At 42.6% G+C, this 21,090-nt stretch overlaps 1 protein-coding gene across 1 annotated transcript in view; it reads right to left on the reverse strand.

Moving 5' to 3' along the window:
* Nucleotides 1–21,090, reverse strand: part of CMYA5 (cardiomyopathy associated 5) — a 51,362-nt gene that overhangs the window by 13,490 nt on the left and 16,782 nt on the right. The window contains 7 exon segments of the mRNA XM_033164226.1: nucleotides 3,550–3,697; nucleotides 4,538–4,684; nucleotides 7,957–8,106; nucleotides 11,353–11,471; nucleotides 14,440–14,462; nucleotides 15,966–16,199; nucleotides 18,341–18,436. Coding sequence (XP_033020117.1) covers nucleotides 3,550–3,697; nucleotides 4,538–4,684; nucleotides 7,957–8,106; nucleotides 11,353–11,471; nucleotides 14,440–14,462; nucleotides 15,966–16,199; nucleotides 18,341–18,436 — 917 coding nt within the window.

Consider the following 21,090-nt stretch of genomic DNA (forward strand, 5'->3'; position numbering starts at 1 on the left):
CTACATGGGGCTACCTTTGAAGGTGACTCGGAAACTACAACTAATCCAGAATGCAGCAGGAAGACTGGTAACTGGGAGCAGCCACTGGGACCATATCACACCGGTCCTAAAAGACCCCAAGTACATTTCTGAGCACAAATCAAAGTGTTGGTGCTGACATTTAAAACCCTAAATGGCCTCAGCCCTGTATACCTGAAGGAGAGTCTCCACCCACATAAATATGTATACAGATATATATTTATAAAAGTAATGATGCAGTAACAGTAATTAATTATAAATTTATGTTCCCATTAGGGGTTTGTTATTAGGGGAAACCTTCTGGTACGATATTACTTCTAACCCGTAAAGCCATAATGTTGGTGCATTGTAGGAGAAGGTTAAGTTGGAATACAAATGGCATTTTATTTCTTTAAAAAAAAAAAAAACTTTACTTCCGATCAAGAGATTTTACTGCTATATTCTCCCAACTGCATTTATCCAACTGCTTGCTGAATCAATGACCCTCATTTGCGGCTTCCTTTGATGATTCTAGGAAATTTGCTTTTATTGCTGATTCAATTCCCCTCTTTCTGTATGAAAGACACAAGGAATTATGCCTTCCATAATTTGTTTCCTTTTATTTAAGGGAAATAAAGAGAAATCAGCCACAAAAATAGCTCTCCTTAGCTTCCCCTCTAGCTAAGCATTCTTTATCATGGACCTCAAGTGAAGCTAGAGAGCCAGGCTGCTAGGATTTATCCCATTTTCTTTGCTGCTGTTTGCAGCAGGATAGAAACATCAGTCAGAGAAAAAGCAAGTATTTGATGTTTGCTATAGACTGGGGACTAGAACAGGGATGGATGAGTTCCCAAATTTAGTTCTCTCATTTTTCCAGTCTTAAAGTCAATTCTCCAGATTTCTGTATCAGTTTGTGATTTCCCCAATCCCCCAAAAAGTTATCATGAAAATTCACCATCATTTAAGTGTGCATTTCTCCTCTTGTACACATTTTTGTATGAAAGTTTTCCTAATTGACACATTCTTGCAAACCACCATCTGTAGTACGGTATAATGCACTTTCCCCTAATAAACATATTACTTGATTGGATAACAGCATCACACAATGCAGAGAAATACAAACTTCATTTTTGTTTGCATATCATTTCGGGAATATAAATCAAATAGGTTCGCATTAAAATGTGAAGCAAACCAAATCTCTCTCCCATCTGTGGACTAGAAATTTGGCAAATGCAAATTTAATCAGATAGCTGTTTTTTAGTTCTTTTTTGGGGAATGTGAATTTGGCAGGTTTGCATTCACATGTGAACCAAACCCACCTAATTTCTCTCCACCCTGACACTAAAGCGCTATGTTATGGCAACATTTAGATGAGTCTAGTTTGGGACAGCAAGCTACTTGATACAGAAATTTTTAAAAACGTGATGGAATCTGTTACCAAAGCGCCTTTTGTCCATGTGGAAGTAGGCCTGGTTTCAAGTTGGACCTCACTCTTCACCCAGGAAACAAATGCACAGAGCAAGACTGATTTCCAAATCATGTCCCATAGCACAAAGCAGTGCTAATACATCTAAAATTCTACTCAGGTTTCGAGTGCTGCTCTCTTCTTAATTTTGATCACAGGAAGACAAAGGTGTTCCTTCGGCAATTTTATAGTCTGAAGTTTTGCTATTGCAAGCTGTTTTGAACAGACAGCTTTCTGTGTCTCCACAAAGCTGTAATAAACACAGCAGATGTGGCAAGACTGAAGAGCTTGTGAACATCACTTCTGTTCTTCATATGTAATCACAAATAGACAGTGTGCTTGAGATAAGAAGTCACACTAGCGCTTTCAGTGGCTATTTCTTGCAACCTGCATATTTTCTCTGTCTGGGAAAATATGGCTTCTTTAGTGTGGCAGGTCTTCAGAGGAGCTGGATGGGAAAGCTTTCCCTCTCAAAGAATTACAGAATTGTAAAGTTGGAAGGATCATTTAGTCAAATACCCTGCAACTCAGGATATTTTTTGGGCTAATTTGGGGCTCGAACCCATGACTCTGACATTAAGAGTCTCATGCTGAGCTTTCCCAGGAGTCAATATCACAGAAAAGTTGCAAAGCTGCTTAAAACCCCCCACACTCACCCAAATTAAAACAAATGTGTAACCACTAAATGAATAGCAAAAATAAAACAAAAGAAGCTTTTTTTGAATCATAGCAGTGCTCTGTCCCTGCCTTCAATTAATGAATTAATTACCCCAGTCTTTGCTCTGGAGCTCTTCCTTCTTTCCCCAGGACAGACATACCGGTAGCTCCGGGATGGAGGCCAGTATGCAAATGCACATTGCTCCCTTTAACAACTTGCATTTGCCAACGAAACAAAATGCAAACAAAAAACAAAAAACAGGAAGAGAAAATGGTTCTCAGGTCCAAATAAACCATTATGCTAAGTAAACTATAGAGGAAGCAAAATAGGAGCCTCCTAGCTTATCCTTTTTCAGCTAAGGAATTCACTGATAGGAAGAGCATCACCATCCTTGTTCCAAGACTGGGCTCCTAAGCTCAGACCATGGTACAATTCCCCCTCCATCACATGCTCCATCACCTGGGCACCCTCCCCAACCTGGTACCTTCCAGATATTTAGGTTTGCAATACCCATCAGCACCAGCCAGCTGGGGAAGATCTGGAGGGTGCCAGGTTGGGAGAAAGCTGATCTAGTGCATTATTATTATTTTTGCGGGGGGGGGGGGGGCGGACAGCGGAGATCTGCTCAGCATGTTTATTACATTGTACCCACAGGTCCACCAAGCAGCAGCTCAGGGAAGCATATAGGAGGGATATCCCATTGTCTCTTTATAACAATCATTCCACCAGGCTGAACAACAATATCAGTTTAGGGTTGTACACAATGTAGTGGCATATAAAGCAACTGACATTCTTATTCCACTGGCAAAATGTTTCATACCAGTGGAGCATAGCTGCACAAGCAGAATCTGTTATGCACCAAGTTTCCATTGGCGCAACCATTATGTTGGATTCCTCTGTTGCACAACATAAAACTCACCCATTTGCTAGCGTGAGAGCCCTTGACCTAGCAACGTCCACATAGAATCTGAACTGCTGTATCTCTGATACAGGCCCAGCATTATCCACTGAGTGGATAGCAGTTAGGAAGAGTGCTGCAGTTATGCCAGCCTTGCTGTCTTTGCAGATGAACTCAACAGGAGAGAAAGCAGCAGGCATAGATAGGATGTTGGTGCAGATAGGTCACCCAAGGCCTCGTGCATCTAATCCATTTCTGGATGGCTTGGACAGGACCCAAGGAAGCCTTTGGGGTTTAGTCTCTAGTAGTTTTGTTCTTTAGTAGCACAAATTAAAGGTTTCTGATTTTCTGAGTATAATCTGAGAGATTAGCATCTGGCACAAACATTAATCTCCGTGGCAAAGCTGATCTCTCTTTCTTAGGAAGATCGAGCCGCACAAAATTATTTCCCCTCAAAATAATCCCAACTCTGGAACATTCCTTTTAGCTTCCAATCCAGTCCATCTGCATTTCAGAGCACAGGGGACTGACCTCAGACCTTCTCCTTCAGGAGAATACTGTCTGCAGTACTCGAGTGTGAAAGAGTCTGTTGCTTCTGGGTTACTGGTGCTCCATCGGATGGTGGCAGCGTCCCAACACACACTGCATTCTTCTGCCTTTATTACAGGGGTCGGGGGAGCTGCGAATACAACATCGTGTTAGCTCTGCTACATAGTGATAGCTGCAGCCTTTATATGCTAAAAGGAATGAGCGCATCAGTATTGCTAATATCAAGATGACACTCCTCATCAATTTCTTTAAAGTCTTTTTCCCCTTCATATGTTTTCCTCAAATGGTAATAATACCCACAGTGATAAGATCTAGACAAAATTATTATTATTATTATATTATTATTATTATATTATTATATTATTATGGAGAGAGACCCTTTGCCTCATTTGCCTTTTTGGAAGGAGGGGGGAATCACAGCTAGCAATTAAAACAATTAAACTAAAAAACAGCTGAGTGCAATTAGCCTAAATCATGAGGTCTTCAATCCTACACAAGTGGCCTTAACTACCCCTTAGATTAAATGTGTTGCTTGCAGTAACATCAGGAGATCTCCCCCCCCCTTGTAATCCTAGGTATTGGGAGGGAGCTAGTTCCATCATTACCACAATGTATGGGAACACATCACCCTTCCACTGAGAGGGGAGAGGGGAGGCTTTAAATATATTACATTAATTGCTAGCCACCAGGTGTTGAGCAATGTGCATGCCGGCAGTACTGCATTTTGTCATGTTTAGCTGTATACAAATCATTGTCATCATTGTCATCATCATTGGCATGTATGAACCAGCCCAATATGCATCTCATAAAGATATCCATCTATTTGAAACATCTCTAAGGGCACACTCGCACAAAGATCAATACAGGGCACATCATAGCAGAGGCCACATTCTCCATGCATCCCATTAGACACCTTCTATATTAAACACAGAAACACTACAAACACTGGGGGAATTTGCAAGCTGCTTACCCGTTCTAAATGTGGATTTGCCACTGGGAAAGCTACATCCTGAGTAGTTCACAGCCATAACCCACACACTATAACAGTGACCAGGTTCCAAATCTTCCAAAATGCAGTTGCTCTCCTTCACAGTAACACGATATTCTTCTACCAAGCCTAGAGCAATAAACGCACACACACAGGAAAGAAGTCATGAGAATGTCACGGCAGGTCAACAATAACTCACAAGCTGTCAGTGAAATTAAATCTTTATTCAAAGAAACAAAACACCTCAGGCCTAGTGAGCACAGCAACTCCTCCTGCTAGATCTTATCCCAATAAGGCAGTTGCAAGGACTGAAGGTCCTTGCCTTCCCACCGCTCTCTAAGACTCCTCCCTCCAGGTCCTTTCCAAGCAATCTGAGACCACACCACCTTGTTTGTCTCTGCTCTGCCCTCTTCATACCTCTGCAGGTTCTGGAGGACTGGGGGAAGGGGCGTTCAGGAGCCAAAATGTCGATTTCCAGGTCGTTCAACAACTAAGGTATGGCTGCACTATATTTTAGAAACCAGCTCTGCTATTCGTAGTATCTATTGGTACTAGATTCTGTCTAGTTGGTACTATTGTATCTTATATTATTCCTTAACAGTGTGCACCTTTACACAGAAGCAAGCCTACTTTGTTCAATGGAGCTTATGCTCAGGTAAGTGTGCCTAGGATGCAGCCTAAGAGCATGAGGCCAATGACTTTGTCACTTTTATTTTCATTCATTGTCACTACTACCCATGCACTTCCTGCATGTATATTCTTCAGACGTGGCTTCCTACCCAGCCTTAATAAATGCTGACTTTCTACAATTCCACCCATGCATCAAAGCATCCAGATTTTGATGCGGGTTGTCAGAAAACGGAGATGTAAGAATGGGAAAACAGCACCTTGAAACGAAGATGATGATAATGATAATAATGATAATAATAACAAATATTCCAACAAATATTAAAATACATTAAATATCACATATTAAAAACTTCCCTAAACAGGGCTCCCTTCAGGTATTTTCTAAATGTCAGGTAGTTGTTATCTCTTTGACCTCTGATAGGAGGGTGTTCCACAGGGCGGGCGCCACTACCGAGAAGGCTCTCTACCTGGTTCCCTGTAGCTTTGCTTCTCGCAGTGAGGGAACCACCAGAAGGCCCTCGGTGTTGGATCTCAGTGTCCGGACTGAACGATGGGTGTGGGGATGCTCCTTCAGGTACACAGGACCGAGGCCGTTTAGGTGTTATGTGGTCCCGGCAGCCACTCCCAGTCACCAGTCTAGCTGCTGCATTCTGAATTAATTGAGTTTCCGGGTCACCTTCAAAGGTGAGTGCATTGCAGTAGTCCAAGTGGCAGATAACCAGAGAATGCACCACTCTAGCGATACAGTCTGCGGGCTGGTAGGGTCTCAGCCTGCGTACCAGATGGAGCTGGTAGACAGCTGCCCTGAACACAGAATTAACCTGCACCTCCATGGACAGTTGTGAGTCCAAAATGACTCCCAGGCTGCACACCTGGTCATTCAGGGGCACAATTACCCCATTCAGGACCAGGGATTCCCCCACACACCCGCCCCCTGTCCCTCAAAAACAGTACTTCTGTCTTGTCAGGATTCAACCTCAATCTGTTAGCCGCCATCCATCCTCCAACCACCTCCAGCCACTCACACAGGACCTTCACCGCCTTCACTGGTTCTGATTTGAAAGAGAGGTAGAGCTGGGTATCATCTGCATACTGATGAACACCCAGCCCAAACACCCTGATGATCTCTCCCAGCGGCTTCATATAGATATTAAAAAGCATGGGGGACAGGACGGAACCCTGAGGCACCCCAGGGGTCTGAACACTCATCCCCCAGCACCACTTTCTGAACACGGCCCAGAAGGAAGGAATGGAACCACTGTATAACAGTGCCCCCAGCTCCCAACCCTTCTAGACGGTCCAGAAGGATGTTATGGTCAATGGTGCCAAAGGCCACTGAGAGATCCAGCAGAACTAGGAAACAGCTCTCACCTTTGTCCCTAGCCCGCCGGAGATCATCAACCAGCGTGACCAAGGCAGTTTCAGTCCCATGATGAGGCCTGTATCCCAACTGGAAGGGATCCAAATGGTCCGCATCCTCCAGGCATGCTTGGAGTTGTTCGGCAACCACCCGCTCAATCACCTTGCCCAAGAATGGTAGATTTGAGACTGGACGATAGTTGGCCATATTGGCCGGGTCTAAGGATGTTTTTTTAAGAAGCGGTTTAATGACCACCTCTTTCAGCAGGTCTGGGAAGACTCCCCCACAGAGGGAAGCATTCACCACCCTGCAAAGCCCATCGCCCAGCCCTTCCTGGCTTGCTTTTATTAGCCAGGATGGGCAAGGATCATGGAGACAGGTGGTCGGTTTCACTCGTCCAAGCAGCCTGTTTACATCCTCGGAGGTAACAGAATGGAATTGATCCGATGAAACGTGACTAGACAGAGCTCTCGCACTCTCCCACCCTGGCCCTGCTCCCACGGTGGAGTCTACCTCCTTCTGAATCTGAGCAACTTTATCTGCAAAAAACTTTGCAAAAGCATTGCAGGAAATCTTGGGGTCCCTACCAGGCCCCAGTGACAAAAGTGGTTCTGCTAGGTTGCGAACCACCTGGAAGAGTCTCCTGCTGTTTTCTGCAGATGCAATAGAAACGGTGAAGAAGGTCCTCTTCGCCATCGCCATTGCCACTTGGTAGGCTCGAAGTTGAGCTCTAGCCTGTGTCCGGTCTGATTCAGAATGAGTTTTCCGCCACCGGCGCTCTAGCCGTCTCAGCAACTGTTTCATCGCCCTCAGCTCCAGGGAAAACCATGGGGCTGTCCGGGCTCCATGCAATCGAAGAGGGTGCTTCGGAGCCAGACAGTCAATAGCCCTGGTTAACTCCACATTCCAGCGGGCCACCAGGGAATCAGCTGAAAGGCCATCAACATGGGATAAAGCATCTCCTACCACTCTCTGGAAACCATTTGGATCCATTAAATGGTGGGGGCGGACCATCCGAATTGGTAGCCGTTTTAGCTTCAATAGGGATGCTGCACTTATGTAAGAGAAATATATTAAAATTACCCCCCAATAAGGAAAGAGGAGGAATGAGAGAATGGGCAAGAAGTGGTGCAATGCAAGACTTGTGACCAAAACAACAGCAAGTTTAATGCGGTCCAAACATTTGCGCAAAAATCCTAGGAACTGGAGCATAAGAAACAAAAGATCACTGATGTAGTGCACATTTTCTGTGGCTGATGAAAAACTGCCAGTCTAAAACATTCTTAGATGCTATCATATTGCTTTTGTATCATGTCTTTTATTGCTTTTGATTTACTCCTATAATTTGATTCTATAAACTTTTCCCTCTCCAGCTTCTCTAGCTAGCAGAGAGGCACAATCACTCACGCACCACTTTGTTCTCTGTTTCCTGGGCATTCCTCCATACAATAGACCTGGAAAAAATCAATGACATCATCTTCATTCACAGTCCAGTACACTGCAATCGATGTGCTTGTAGCTGAGTTTGGATCCTGAGGTTGTAATTTTGGAGTCTGTGGGACTGCAAGAAAATAGGCAATCAGTTATTCATACACCTCACTGTTTGTTGAGCATACCAGGCTGCAGCTAGGAATGGATAAATCTGTTGATGTCAGTTTCTCATTTTTCTAGTTGTATATTCAGTCCTCCACGTTTCCACAATTTGCCATTTTTCTTTAAAAACATTCCTCATGAAAATTCCTTAGCATTTTAGTGCAAAATTCTCTCTAAAAACATATTTTTCTATATAGTTTTGAAGCAGAAGTGTATGACTCCTCAAACTGCCCTCCCAGCTGCTCAGGAGTTTGAGCCTTCAATCTTCAACAACTTTATACCCTAGCCAGATGGGTGGGGTATAAATAAATTATATTATTATTATTATTATTATTATTATTATTATTAATGGGGATTTGAGAAGATCTAAGAATGTGTCTATTCCATCTAAGCATGCAGACATTGGGGCTATTGATCCCCAAAACCTACATCTCTCAGTATTAAATTACTTGGACGAACAAAAGAAAATACTTCCTTCCTCTCCTTCCTTGGCAGATTTCCATTTGATGTGAAATGAACATTAAGATCCACATTTTTTAAAAAAAGTTTTCGCTTTCGGTTATTTTCCGATGCAATCATGAATTCCTGTGGCACTAACAAAGCACATGCTGACACCAGCAGATTTTCTGTGATTAAGGAAAAGAGCTGCCTGTCATTCAAAACATTCATCTTTCCCATCACAGAACACAAATGAGATTATATTTCCTTATTTACTCAGGCTGGAGATAGAATAATTATTTTGGCGAGCATGAAAGCCTGTTAATCCACCATGGCAATGAAGTAGTAGTACGTGCTAAAGTAGAGATGGATAGTGGACATACAAACAATGGGGGGGGATAGTTTCAACCCTTCCACACCCAATGCCATTTCCCCAACAAATTTCCCTCCCAAAACCTTCTGTTTGCCCTATTTTGGAAATTTCCATTAAGAAAAGAAGTGCAGGAGGAATAATGTTATACACCTTCTTCAGCATTGCGTTTCCCTATCAGATCCCACCCCCAGGATTGATATTTTTTTTAAATGGATCCCCTGCTATTTAGTTTCACCCCCTTTCTGCTACCATTTGAAGTTAACAAGTTTTTGTGGAGATTGAAAAATTTACGAAACAGGTTGAAATCCGGTTATCTCGTTGTCGGAGTTCTGTCAGAATTGCACCAGCAACAAGTATACACACAGAGGTTTGTTTGTTGTTTGTGTTTACTTATTGCAGAAAATTTGGACTGTTTGGCTTTGAGATATTGTGTTGTGTATGTCATTATTATTTTGGCACTGTAAATATCATTTAAGAATCTTAAGTATTAGAAGGTGCTGAATTTTTGTATATTACTATCAATGAAACCACATACAGAGTTATTTAGTTTGTGATATACTTCTCTGTATTCCTGGGGAAGTGGTATTGAGACTGGAAAATCTGTAAAATCTCTTTGTCGGAGCAAAAGAAATGAGCAAAAGAAATGAGGGCGTACCTCATGAGGTACCAATGCTTCTTGCTAAAACATTTTTGTTGTGGTCCAGTTTTCATCACTGCAGTGGTGGAACATCAGTCCAGGTGAATTAGAGTTTTCACTTAGGCATGCAAGACAGGCATGGAAGAATCAAGATCTAAGCTGGAAGGGTTTCTGATACTCTTGACAGGCACTGCCCAAATAGCAGCTTCCCACACTACTGAAAAAGTGCTAATCGAGAAATGCAGGAAGTGATTCAGTGCTAAGTACAGAAAGTACAACTGCTGCAGAAAGAGAGGAAGGAAGTTGATGAAGGACTTTGCCCAACGAAATCCTTCATCATGGATGGAGTCACAGGGCTGAATACACTAAACTGGTAGTGCTCCACTGTTTTTGGTGGTGACTGTGTTTGGTTCCCTTACAACTCCCCTTGTGGGTAATCACACACACTACACACTACCCAAAACTCCCTTTTAAAAAGAAAATTGGGGCTTTTGTTGTGTTTTTTAAATGGAAAAACACATTGTATATTTGAGGGAAGGTCTGAGCATGAACTAAACAGCTGCTTCTTGTGAAGAGGACATATAATTTATACACTGTGTCTCGTCTTTACCTATGGGCAAACAGCAGGTGGCCAATTTTAAAACAGTAATTGGATGGATTTTGTTGCTGTGGCAAACACAATTTGAAATGGTATCACTTAAAAAGCCAGTTATACAAGCTGATTTTGGCACCAAAATCTACTTTTCTCAAGAATCACACACACACACACACACACCACACACACTCCCAACAAACATAAAATTAGATGCTGGGGGAAGGTGAAGGAGTGGGTGGCTGCAAATGAGCAGTTCTCAGAACTTATATTTCTTGTTAAAAAATGCTTTACAAGAAAGCTAATAAAGCAACATCAGTGGGGTGGAAAATTAGTTGCTTTCTGTGTCCCTGAAGAGGAACCAACCTATTAGATATGTAGAACCATGCAAGGGACCTCAAAGGTCATCTGGGCCAACTCCCCCCTACCTCCAAAACTGATGCAGGAAGTCTCTAGCAAAAGAGAGCTCCTTGCCTTCTTCCAAGGCAGGCTTCTCTGTCACAGATGCAGCTGCTCCGCACTGCTCAGAACATCAGGATTTGAGTGGAGGAGGGGCAATGTGGGTTTCAGCCCCAGAAGGGACCTGAGGGCAAGGCATGTTGACACTTCCTGGCCAGAAATAATTAAATAAAGAAGTGAGCCGTGTATTTCAGGGGCAATGTTAAATGGTGGAAACTCCAAGCACAAGGAGAGCTTCCAGGGGAGATGAGCAGGCATGTGGTTGGGTGCTGTGTAAATGGGATGCTGGGCTAAATAAGCCACTGGCCTCATCCAACAGGCTGTTATGTTAAAAACTCTCCTTTTGCATATTTCCCCGGAAGCACATTAAGAGGAAGCACAGCTCACTTGAACTCCTTCTTTGGGCCCTTTCGCACTTGCTCATAATGTGTGAAGATCCTCCTCTACAGATGACTGGGGATCATGATAATCCAGACCTGCAGGTGACTTGTCTTTTCAGCATGAACAAGAAGTGATAGTTGCTCCTTCTCTAGTTTGCTCCTCCATAATCCAAGCACACAGGCACAATCAGGCTTCACTTCAGACTCAGCTGATTAACTAATTACATGCAGAAGCTAGCAATGTCACATTTCTGTTCCTGTGTACGTCGCCCCCCCCCTTTTTAAGGTTTCATGCGTTTTCAAGCAATGCACCAAATGTTTGCACAGATTCTTACCAGGCATGTGTTTTAAGGTCTGGTTGCCATTTGCTGAGCCACTTGCAAAATGTTCAAACTGTGAGAAGGCGGGTGGTATCTTTTCCAAAGCCAGAATATTCTCCACTGCAGAAAGTAACCTATGCAAAGGAAAATATATACCCATTGAAAGGCATTCCCATAATATGTGTGTAACATCAACTCGTGGTTTGCACTATGTACCTTTGACCCAAGCTCCCTTTTCCTTTCTGTCTTCTGGCAGCAGTCAGGATATTGATTATACCCCCTACTGCATGCAGGAAAAGAGAGCAGGCAAAACAATTGGCAAGCAGCAGAATGAAGACACAGCAGATCCAATTCTCTCCTGCTGCCTCAGAACCCTATAGAGAAACGATGAATGTCTATACTCTTACCTGGAAACCCTATTTGGAATTAGGCTAACAGGTTGCTCCTACTAAACCTCTCTCCTCTTCACAACTACTAAAAGTGCAGGAGCCCTAACCTCTTTTTAATCTGCTGCTAATAATAATAATAATAATAATAATAATAATAATAATAATAATATCCCTCTTTCCGCTAAGGAGCTTGAAGCAGTGTACATGGTTCTCCTTTCCCCCCATTTTATTCTCACAACAACCCGTGAGATAGATTAGGCTGAGACGGTGAATAGCCCAAGCATGAAAGTCACCCAGTGAATTTCATGCCTCAGTTTGAAATTGTAGATATAGCACTGCCTAGCAGATGCATAACTGTCCAGTTCTGGAGCAGAATAGTGTTCAAAATTAAAGTTCAATGCAAGCCCCTTAAGAAATGCAGGAGTTCACATGCACAGACAATATCCTTTGAAGTGTTTCTTGAATGCAATAGAAAATTGACTGTAGCATCCAGGAAGTCTGCTGATTCCAAAGAGATAATGTACAACAGCTGGTGGTGAGTTGCTAACAACCCCCAAAAAAGAAGGGAAAATGAAAGCAAAATGGATTAGAAGTAATTAGCTTTTATTTGCCGAGCTCATTTTAAAGGAGAAAAGAATATATTTTTAACCCTGAGACAGAACAAACATCCAAAGATTTTTATGCAAAAGATTGGTGCAGCTGAATGCAACTGAATTATTGTTTAAATAGCAAATAGACAATGGTCTAGTTTGCACCTAATATTAACCATGGTTTATTAAACAACAGCTTACTGTTATGTGGGAAACCAGCCCAGCAGCTTAACTATGGATTATCAACTATGCTTAAAGATTGCTCATAAACCAAGGTTTATAGTTGGTTTATAAAACTTAGCTATTGTCAATTATACTTCAGCATTCAGTGTGAACCCAGAGCTGCTCTTTAACTATGGGTGTGAGAAGCCGTCACCACCCAAAAGGTACAGAGCCATGAGTGAAGAACAGGTCTACCTGGCTTGCCTCTCCCTCCTTTAATAGAGGAAGGGAAGCATAAAAGGTGTAAGTCATTGTCTGTCCAATGCCCCAGCTTTGACTATGATTTATTGCAAGGGCAGCCAATGTGGTACCCTCCTGATGTTTTGGATGACAACTCCCACAATTCCTGACCATTGCACATGCTGCCTGGGGCAGATGGAAACTGGAGTCCACAACTTCTGGGTGGCACCACATTGGCTACCCCTGTTTTATTAACTAAACATGCTTTAGTGTTGTGTGTGAATGAGGCTAATGTGTTTGTGGGAATTGCAAGAAATGTTGCACTGTAAGCGTCACCTCTTAACAGCACTGTTCCTGTTCAGGGTCCCAGCCAGCCACTTCACTGTGAGAAGTGAAGCTACAGGGAACAAGCCAGAGGGCCTTCTCAGTAGTGGCACCTGCCCTGTGGAATGCCTTCCTGTCAGGTGTCAACAGATAAACAACTAGTTGACTTTTAGAAGACATCTGAAGGGATGTGTTTTGTGTTTTATTGTGTTTTTAATATTTTGTTGGGAGCTGGGGCAACCCATTCTGATGGGCAGCATATAAATAATAAAATTATTATTATTTCCCCCATTCCACTATTTATTTGGCCTTGGAGGTTTTAGTAGTGCATGGGCAAAACAATATTATCAAATAACCTTTCAACTGTCTGAAACACCCGCCCCCCCCCCCCAAAAAAAACCCTAAAGTCTTATCTCTTGCCATAGATAATTTCCAAAGCCAAACAAAATGGTCCCTGGGTTGATATTAATTTTACTATGGGGAGTAAAGGTAAAGGTAAAGGGACCCCTGACCATTAGGTCCAGTCATGTCCGACTGTGGGGTTACAGCGCTCATCTCGAGTTACTAGCCGAGGGAGCTGGCGTACAGCTTCCAGGTTATGTGGCCAGCATGACTAAGCCGCTTCTGGCAAACCAGAGCAGCACATGGAAACGCTGTTTACCTTCCCACTGGAGCAGTACCTATTTATCTACTTGCACTTTGACATGCTTTCAAACTGCTAGGTTGGCAGGAGCAGGGACTGAGCTATGGGAGCTCACCCTGTCGCAGGGATTCAAACTGCCGACCTTCTGATCAGCAAGCCCTAGGCTCTGTGATTTAACCCACAGCGCCACCCGCATCCCACTATGGGGAGTAGCCCTTCTAAAAACAATCTCAAACTACAAGCAGCTTCAATGTAATCCTCTTGGCAAAGGAAGCAGAAATACCAGGACAAGTTCAAAACTCATTGGCCTAGCAGGACTAATCACTATGGTCTAAATTTAGCTCAGCCTACCAAAGAGACGCCTAGGATCATTTTCGTTAACATTTCATCTAACATGGAAATTAAATCAGCAAAACAGGAACACTCACAAATATTGGCATTTTAACAGAATGCATCTGGAATTTTAAAATGGTTGTGATAAACACCTGCTTTTAAAAAATCAGCTACACAGATGCTATTGCAGGAAAGACAGAATTGAACAATCCCATATTTATTAGTATTTAAATTATGAATGAGAAAATGCATGCAAATATTTCAAACACTTTCAGCTGCATTACCAAGCACACCATTTCCTCCTTAATATCTGGCAAGGAAATGGCTGCATGCTTTCAGCGGAGCTTGGAAGTATTAAAAAGCATTCAAACATGCTGTTCCTAATACTCACTATAATGCACCAAAACTACATTTCATATACCTTTTATTTATTTCTTCTGATGACTATGGGAGGAAAAGGAATGTGGGAAGGAATGGATTAATGTGTGTCACAAAAATATACTGGACATCAAATCCACAAGATCCCATTCGCTGACATATGTCCCAACTCTGATATTGTACCAGTTCAAACATGCACAGCTTTCCTAACCTCATATGCATTTTGCAGAATTTTGCCCTCCATAGGTGCAACACCAGCAGTGATATGAATAATACCTGCATTTGGTTGCCAGTTCACACACTGCCACCTGCAGCGGAGACTTTGCAAGCTTCAGTAACTTTATAACCTGAGTTAAGAGCGCACCATGGATCCCTCAACCATATTGCATTTCAGATTACTTCCAGTTGTACAAATTAATTAACAATGGTATAGGTGCAGAGATGTGGGGGTTCTTCTCCTCCAATGTGCCAGATGTATAGCACAGGAGAAGGGAATATTTATCATCCCAGAGGCCACATTCCCTTCTGGACAACACACAAGCAGTGGTACCTCTGTTTTCAAACGTAATCCATTCCAGAAGACCATTCGATTTCTGAAATGTTTGAAAACCGAAACTCAATAGCCGACAGCTAGGCATTAGGATCTTCGCACTCAGCAGAAGCCGCGTTTCCTAGTTTGACTTCTGAGGCGTGCGTGTTCGAAAACCAAAGCATTTACTTCCAGGGTTTATGGCGTTCGAGTTCCGAAACGTTCATCAACGGAGACGTTCAAAAACTGAGGTACCACTGTATCAGTGGCTGGGTACGGGCAGGAAATGTAAAGGTTGCCTTGGTACAATAGCCTACTTTCACTTTCTACACACAATCTCACAATATTATAATCTAATTACTTATGTTGCTTATACAGTAGCTCAAATCCTGCTTGTGAGTTCATCATTCTATAGTATTTCTTTAAATAGTCTGAAAACGGCATCCATTCTTCCATAAAACACTCATCATTAGATTCTCTTAATTTTGCTGTAAATTTGACTGTTCTGCATAGTCCATTATCTAACTTATCCATGAAAAAAGTGCTTTCTTCGTAGCAGCAATCTTTGGTGGTGCCGCAAATTGTGGATTTTGGGGTGCCATGCCTGAAAAAACAAACACTGCGATCCGAATCTCTCGTGGGTGACATGACTTGTGCAGGAGTGTGGTCCCAGAAGCTGGCACCCCAGTTTTAGTCCACTTTCTATTGGAGGTTGTGGCATCATTCAGAAGGTCTACTGCAGGCATAGGCAAACTCGGTCCTCTAGATTTTTGGGGACTACAACTCCCATGATTCTTAGCTAGCAGGACCAGTGGTCAAGGATGATAGGAATTGTAGTCCCAAAACATCTGGAGGGTTGAGTTTGCCTATGCCTCGTCTACTGTTTTAAATATTCATATTGATTTTGAACTGTATGGAATTCTATTCTTTAATTCTATGGTATAAAAACTGTGATGCGATAAAAGAAATAAAAGAAGCACAGTGCACAATTCAGCACAGTGCACAATTTTTGTCAGCATTAAGTGTAATTTTATACTCACACTTAGGAAAACAAAATCATCCATTTCTTCAGTTTCCTTTAAGATCGCCTCCAACGTGTCCTTTGCTGTATCAACATATTCTTGAAAATTAACCATCTGTTCATAAAGATAGTCCATTTTTGTATTCTTTACTTCCTCAAAACTCTGCTGCTGTCTGTCATGGTGCCCTATCACAGTCTTGATGATGCTTTCATTTTGCTCATCCAAAAGCTGCTCCTTTTCCTTACAGTTTTCCTAGAGGTTAAAAAAAAAATCTAGATGTTGGGGGAAAATAAAATTCATTGGTGAATTTTCCCCCTGAGCACTGGAGGTTTCAAGGCCACTTCTCCCTGCTTAGATTGTTCAGTGATGACTAGCAACAGCTTTCCATGAGGTTCACAAAGGGAGTATCTTTTAGTTCAGCCCAGAAACTATACAGGGGTTGAAAGGGAAATCACACAGTGATGTCAGGATGATTGACAAGTATTTGGGGCCCGCCAAGGGTGGGAGAATCCAGGATCTGGCCCATTGGTCAGATCCAGTTCCCTACCCCTGCCTTATTTGTTAAGTAAGTTGTATAAGGTAAAACAGGTAAAGGTAAAGGACCCCTGACAGTTAAGTCCAGTCACGGACGACTCTGGGGTTGCGGTGCTCATTTCGCATTACTGGCCGAGGGAGCAAGCGTACAGCTTCCGGGTCATGTGGCCAGCATGACTAAGCTACTTCTGGCGAACCAGAGCAATGCACTGGAAACGCCATTTACCTTCCCGCTGGAGCAGTACCTATTTGTCTTCTTGCACTTTGACGTGCTTTTGAACTGCTAGGTTGGCAGGAGCTGGGACCAAGCAACGGGAGCTCACCCCGTCACAGGGATTCGAACTGCTGACCTTCCGATCGGCAAGCCCTAGGTTCAGTGGTTTACATCACAGAGCCACCCGCGTCCTGTTTTGTATAAGGTAGGGTTGTCATATGTTCAGAATTTCCTGGCCATAGCTGGGATTAGGCAGTTGGAAACAGTGTCCAGGTGGAAATCACTTAAAAGAAGCTCAAAAACTGAAAAAGCTCAACAACTTTTGTGTCCAGTGTTTTGTCAACCCTATGTAAGGTATATGAGCTATTGTTCTGAATGCTTCCTTTATAGAGTAGAGCAGCTTTCTCCAACCTGGGGTCCACTGGATGTTTTGGAATATAACTCCTTAACTGTACTAGCTAGGGGTCTAGGGCTGATGGGAGACGGAATCTGAAGCGTCTGAAAAGCAATAGGTTGGGGAAGGCTGGAGAAGAGCTAACTATTCCAATGTCATTTCTACCGTGATGTAAAGTGGTTCAGAATTAAACTTCAGAACACATTTGCTTTAATCATTTTTTTAAGGCTTCAAAATTGTAGGGAGGGGGTTAACTCAGGGAGGCACAGAAGAAGGACAGGACCGAGTGTCTGGCACACCAGCAGTGGCATCTCTAGGCCATATTGTGTCATTTGTGCACTGACTGTTCAATCCACCACTCCATGTTCCCATCCAGGTCAGTAATGAAAAGTTAAGAGCTATAGGCAGTGGTTTTTTTCTATTAAAAAAAAAAGTTTAGGGTACTCTCATTTTCCTATTCATATTGAAATACTGCCCCTCAATGAGACCAAACTTAGATTCACAAAATGTTTAGGGGTGTCCGTACCCCTGCACTACCCCAGAAAAAAGCACTGGCTATAGGTTCAATGGCAGAGTACATGCTTTGCTTGCTGAAGGTCCCAGATTCATTCAGTCCCTGGCTTGCCCAACTGAGTAGATCTCAGGGACTAGGCAGGACTTGGAAGATCTGCGTCTGAGACCATGAAGAGTCCATGGAGAGCCTGCTGCCAGTCAATGTAGAACTAATTGTCTGATTAAGAAAAGTTGAACTAATGGTCTGAGAAAGGAAGGAAGGAAGGAAGGAAGGAAGGAAGGAAGGAAGGAAGGAAAGGAGGTGGCAAAGTGAGAGAGTGATGGGGAGGGACAGAGGAGAGGAAGGGCATGACAGAATCAGAAAAGTGTATGGTTAATAAAAAAAGGGAGAGAAAAAAGATGGCCACACTCACTTTCAGTTCCTGCCCTGCCCACTGATTTCATGTAGCTCTCAAGAGATTAGACCTGAGAGAATGAAACGCTTGGCAGGTGAGAGAAAAATCACCCACCCTTGGGCTAAAAGATTGATGGTTGACTTGAACCCTTCAGTAGTTTTATATATTTATTTGAAAACTGCTTAATATTTTAAAAATGTCTAAGCGATATAAGTCACCTCTTCTGTAGAAAGAAAATGTTATGTTCATATCGTGGCCCATCCAGTTGAATAATAGTTTTTTTAAAAATCTCAACAAATAAATTCTCAACAAATGAGAAGGAAGGCAGATGCCACACACTTACCTCGAGAGAATTAAACAGAGCCTCAATCTCACTGACAAACCCCTCGATCTTCAAAGATCTTTCTTGCAAAACATCTAGGAATCCATCCAATTGGCTCTGAAATATTAAAGTTTCACAGCCATCTAAATAAAGTGGTCAGGAAGTTGCGAGATGGTGCTATTATATTTTACATAAAAACTAAACCAAAACAAAATGTTTAATCTCAGAATGCACCCTATGGCTCAGTGTTTCATTGATATACTGCAAGGATCAGGCCCATTGTCCTGGTAGTGTCCCACTGACAATAATTCCCCAAATCCCCACCTCTGGGGATTACTGTCCCCAGAGGGGTCTTGGGGACACTTGATGAGGTTGTACCAGAACAAAAAAAACACTGCAGGATAAGGAAAATCATACAAATAACTGTGATTAAGCCAGCCAATAAGTATCATAAAAGATTAAATAACTTGGAATGTACTATGGGGGTTTCTTCATTTTTCCTTTCTTTATGAAGCTTGAAAGTTTTCATAGATTTAAGCAGTAAACTGATTAATCTACTAAATCTTTAGCTGATGAATTAATTGTCTTTAGAGGGGTGAGACTGGCAGGCAGACTTTAAAAAACCCACCTGTCTTGGCTTTGGGATATTACTTAGGTAGGGAATGGAAAATAAACTATTAAAGATGGCCTCTCCTTCTAGCAACAAGAGATTGTTAATTCAATTACGAATTCAATCTCTAGCAACAAGAGATTGTTAATTCAATTACGAACTTCAGGCTGAAGTTCAGGCAATACACAGTTTTTAATAAATGGAATCAATTAAGCAAGCAGTTCATTTAAGAACGTAAGGTGAGACCTGCTAGATCAGTTCAAAGGCCCACCCAGTGGCGCATTCTGTTCTTACAGTGGTCAACCACATGCCTATGGGAAGCCCAAACATGGAACCTCAGCCACAACAGCACTTTCCCCACTTGCATACCTGCCAAGTGCCCCAGGGAAAAAAACGGGACATCCTATTTTTTCATGCAAGATCACGGTGGCCATTTGGGGTCCAGCAATCTTGCACTGAAAAAAAAATCCCAGTTTTTTTGGGCTGCATTTTTGGGTGCAGGGCAAGAGCTAGGTGTGGGTCACATGACTTGCCCAGGCACACATCCTGGAAGACACCTATCCCAGTTTGGGGTCTCCAAAAGTTAGACGGTATGCACTTGTGATTCCCAGCAGCTTGTGTTCAGAAGCATAGGCTACTGATCTAAATAAAAAGGCTTTCTTATTACAAACTAAGGACAGGATCCCCAAAGGCCTTCAAACCAGTAAAATAATCTTCATTAAATGATATCTAAGTGACTAACAGCCTGGTTTTTTTTTAACCTGCTTTCTTTCCTGTGATTCTGATGCTGTTTCTCAAAAGCTGCCCAGGATTTGGTTCTTGAGATAATAGAGACAGCACTCCTTGACCTTCCTTTGGCACACTTGGCCATCTGTTCAAAAGCAGTTTGTGTTTTCATAAACACTCTTGACTTTAATCAGATCCCTCTATATGCCTAAAAAGGAAGATTAAAGGAAGGCTGGAAATTAGCATCACCTGTGAATTATAAAATGCACAACAAACTATATTGTGTGCATAAATAGGGGGAAATCATTCTTCACTTCCAAGGTGAATGTGTTTTTTGCGGGAGAGAAATGTTTAATTCCGTGCGCCCCCCAATAGCCACCATCAATAGCTTATCGTACTGAGCATATTGCATAGCTGATGAAAGCTGAAGCAGTGAGAGTTCTGTTGTCTGAGCACCAAAGAACTCAGTAACATGCGGACAGTGGGAATATGACACAGTGGTCAAGGATCGAAAGCCAACTTTTTCCTGGTGAAGCAGATCACATGAAGGCTAGATTTCATTCCTGGCTCCCTCTCCAAGTTGCAGAGCCAGGGGGTGATGTCATGGGACATGCTCAAGTCCTTTTACTTTGAAGAAACTACTCTAGGGAATGAAATGGAGGCATGTGACTTCTTTGATATTCTTAGCAACTGCTTATCTTTCACAGTTGTAGTATGATTCTCTATATACTGAGGAGTCGCTATTAAAAATCAATGGGAATTTTGCTATGTACATCAATGGATTTTACCCTTTAAAAAGCAAAAAAAGCAAAAAACGCTTCACTGGAGTCAAACGTCATGAAAGTGCATGTTAGAAATCTTGCCAGGCAAGCCATTCTTTTTTTCAGCCTCTATCCCTCATCTGTAAAATGTACATACTAATGCTATCCTGCCTACATTCTGCTCTTGAAAGCCCCCTCAGTTTCAAATGTGATTTTCCATGCAGAATAGGGCCCTGCTGCTGAATCAGTGCTGGTGCAAAGACCCCCTTGGGACTGCATGAGTAATTGTGCTGTTATTTGGATACTAATCAATGGCTTTTTAAATAGGGAAACTCAAGATCTGGTTAATCGGAGGAGGCATCACATTGAAGTCTGTATATTAGAGAAAACCAACCAGTTACCTAGATTCAGGAGGACCAACAAGGAATCAAAGTGCTTATTTACTGCAGAACTAGGCAGAACCACCACACCATTAGGCAGAATAATACAAACATCTTAGGCAACTCATGCTGGGGTGGAGTGGTGTTAGCAGCCGCACACACTTTCCCCGGCACTGTACATAAGTACAGTGGAGGATGCTGCCCAATCACCAGTGCTGAAGGAAGACTCAATGTCCCACCTGGTTGGATTATGGGTGTAGAATGGTGGGGAGGGGAGTGCCATCTTTTCCTTCT

The sequence above is a fragment of the Lacerta agilis genome, chromosome 11 (assembly GCF_009819535.1).
Source record: "Lacerta agilis isolate rLacAgi1 chromosome 11, rLacAgi1.pri, whole genome shotgun sequence".
Classification (NCBI taxonomy): domain Eukaryota; kingdom Metazoa; phylum Chordata; class Lepidosauria; order Squamata; family Lacertidae; genus Lacerta; species Lacerta agilis.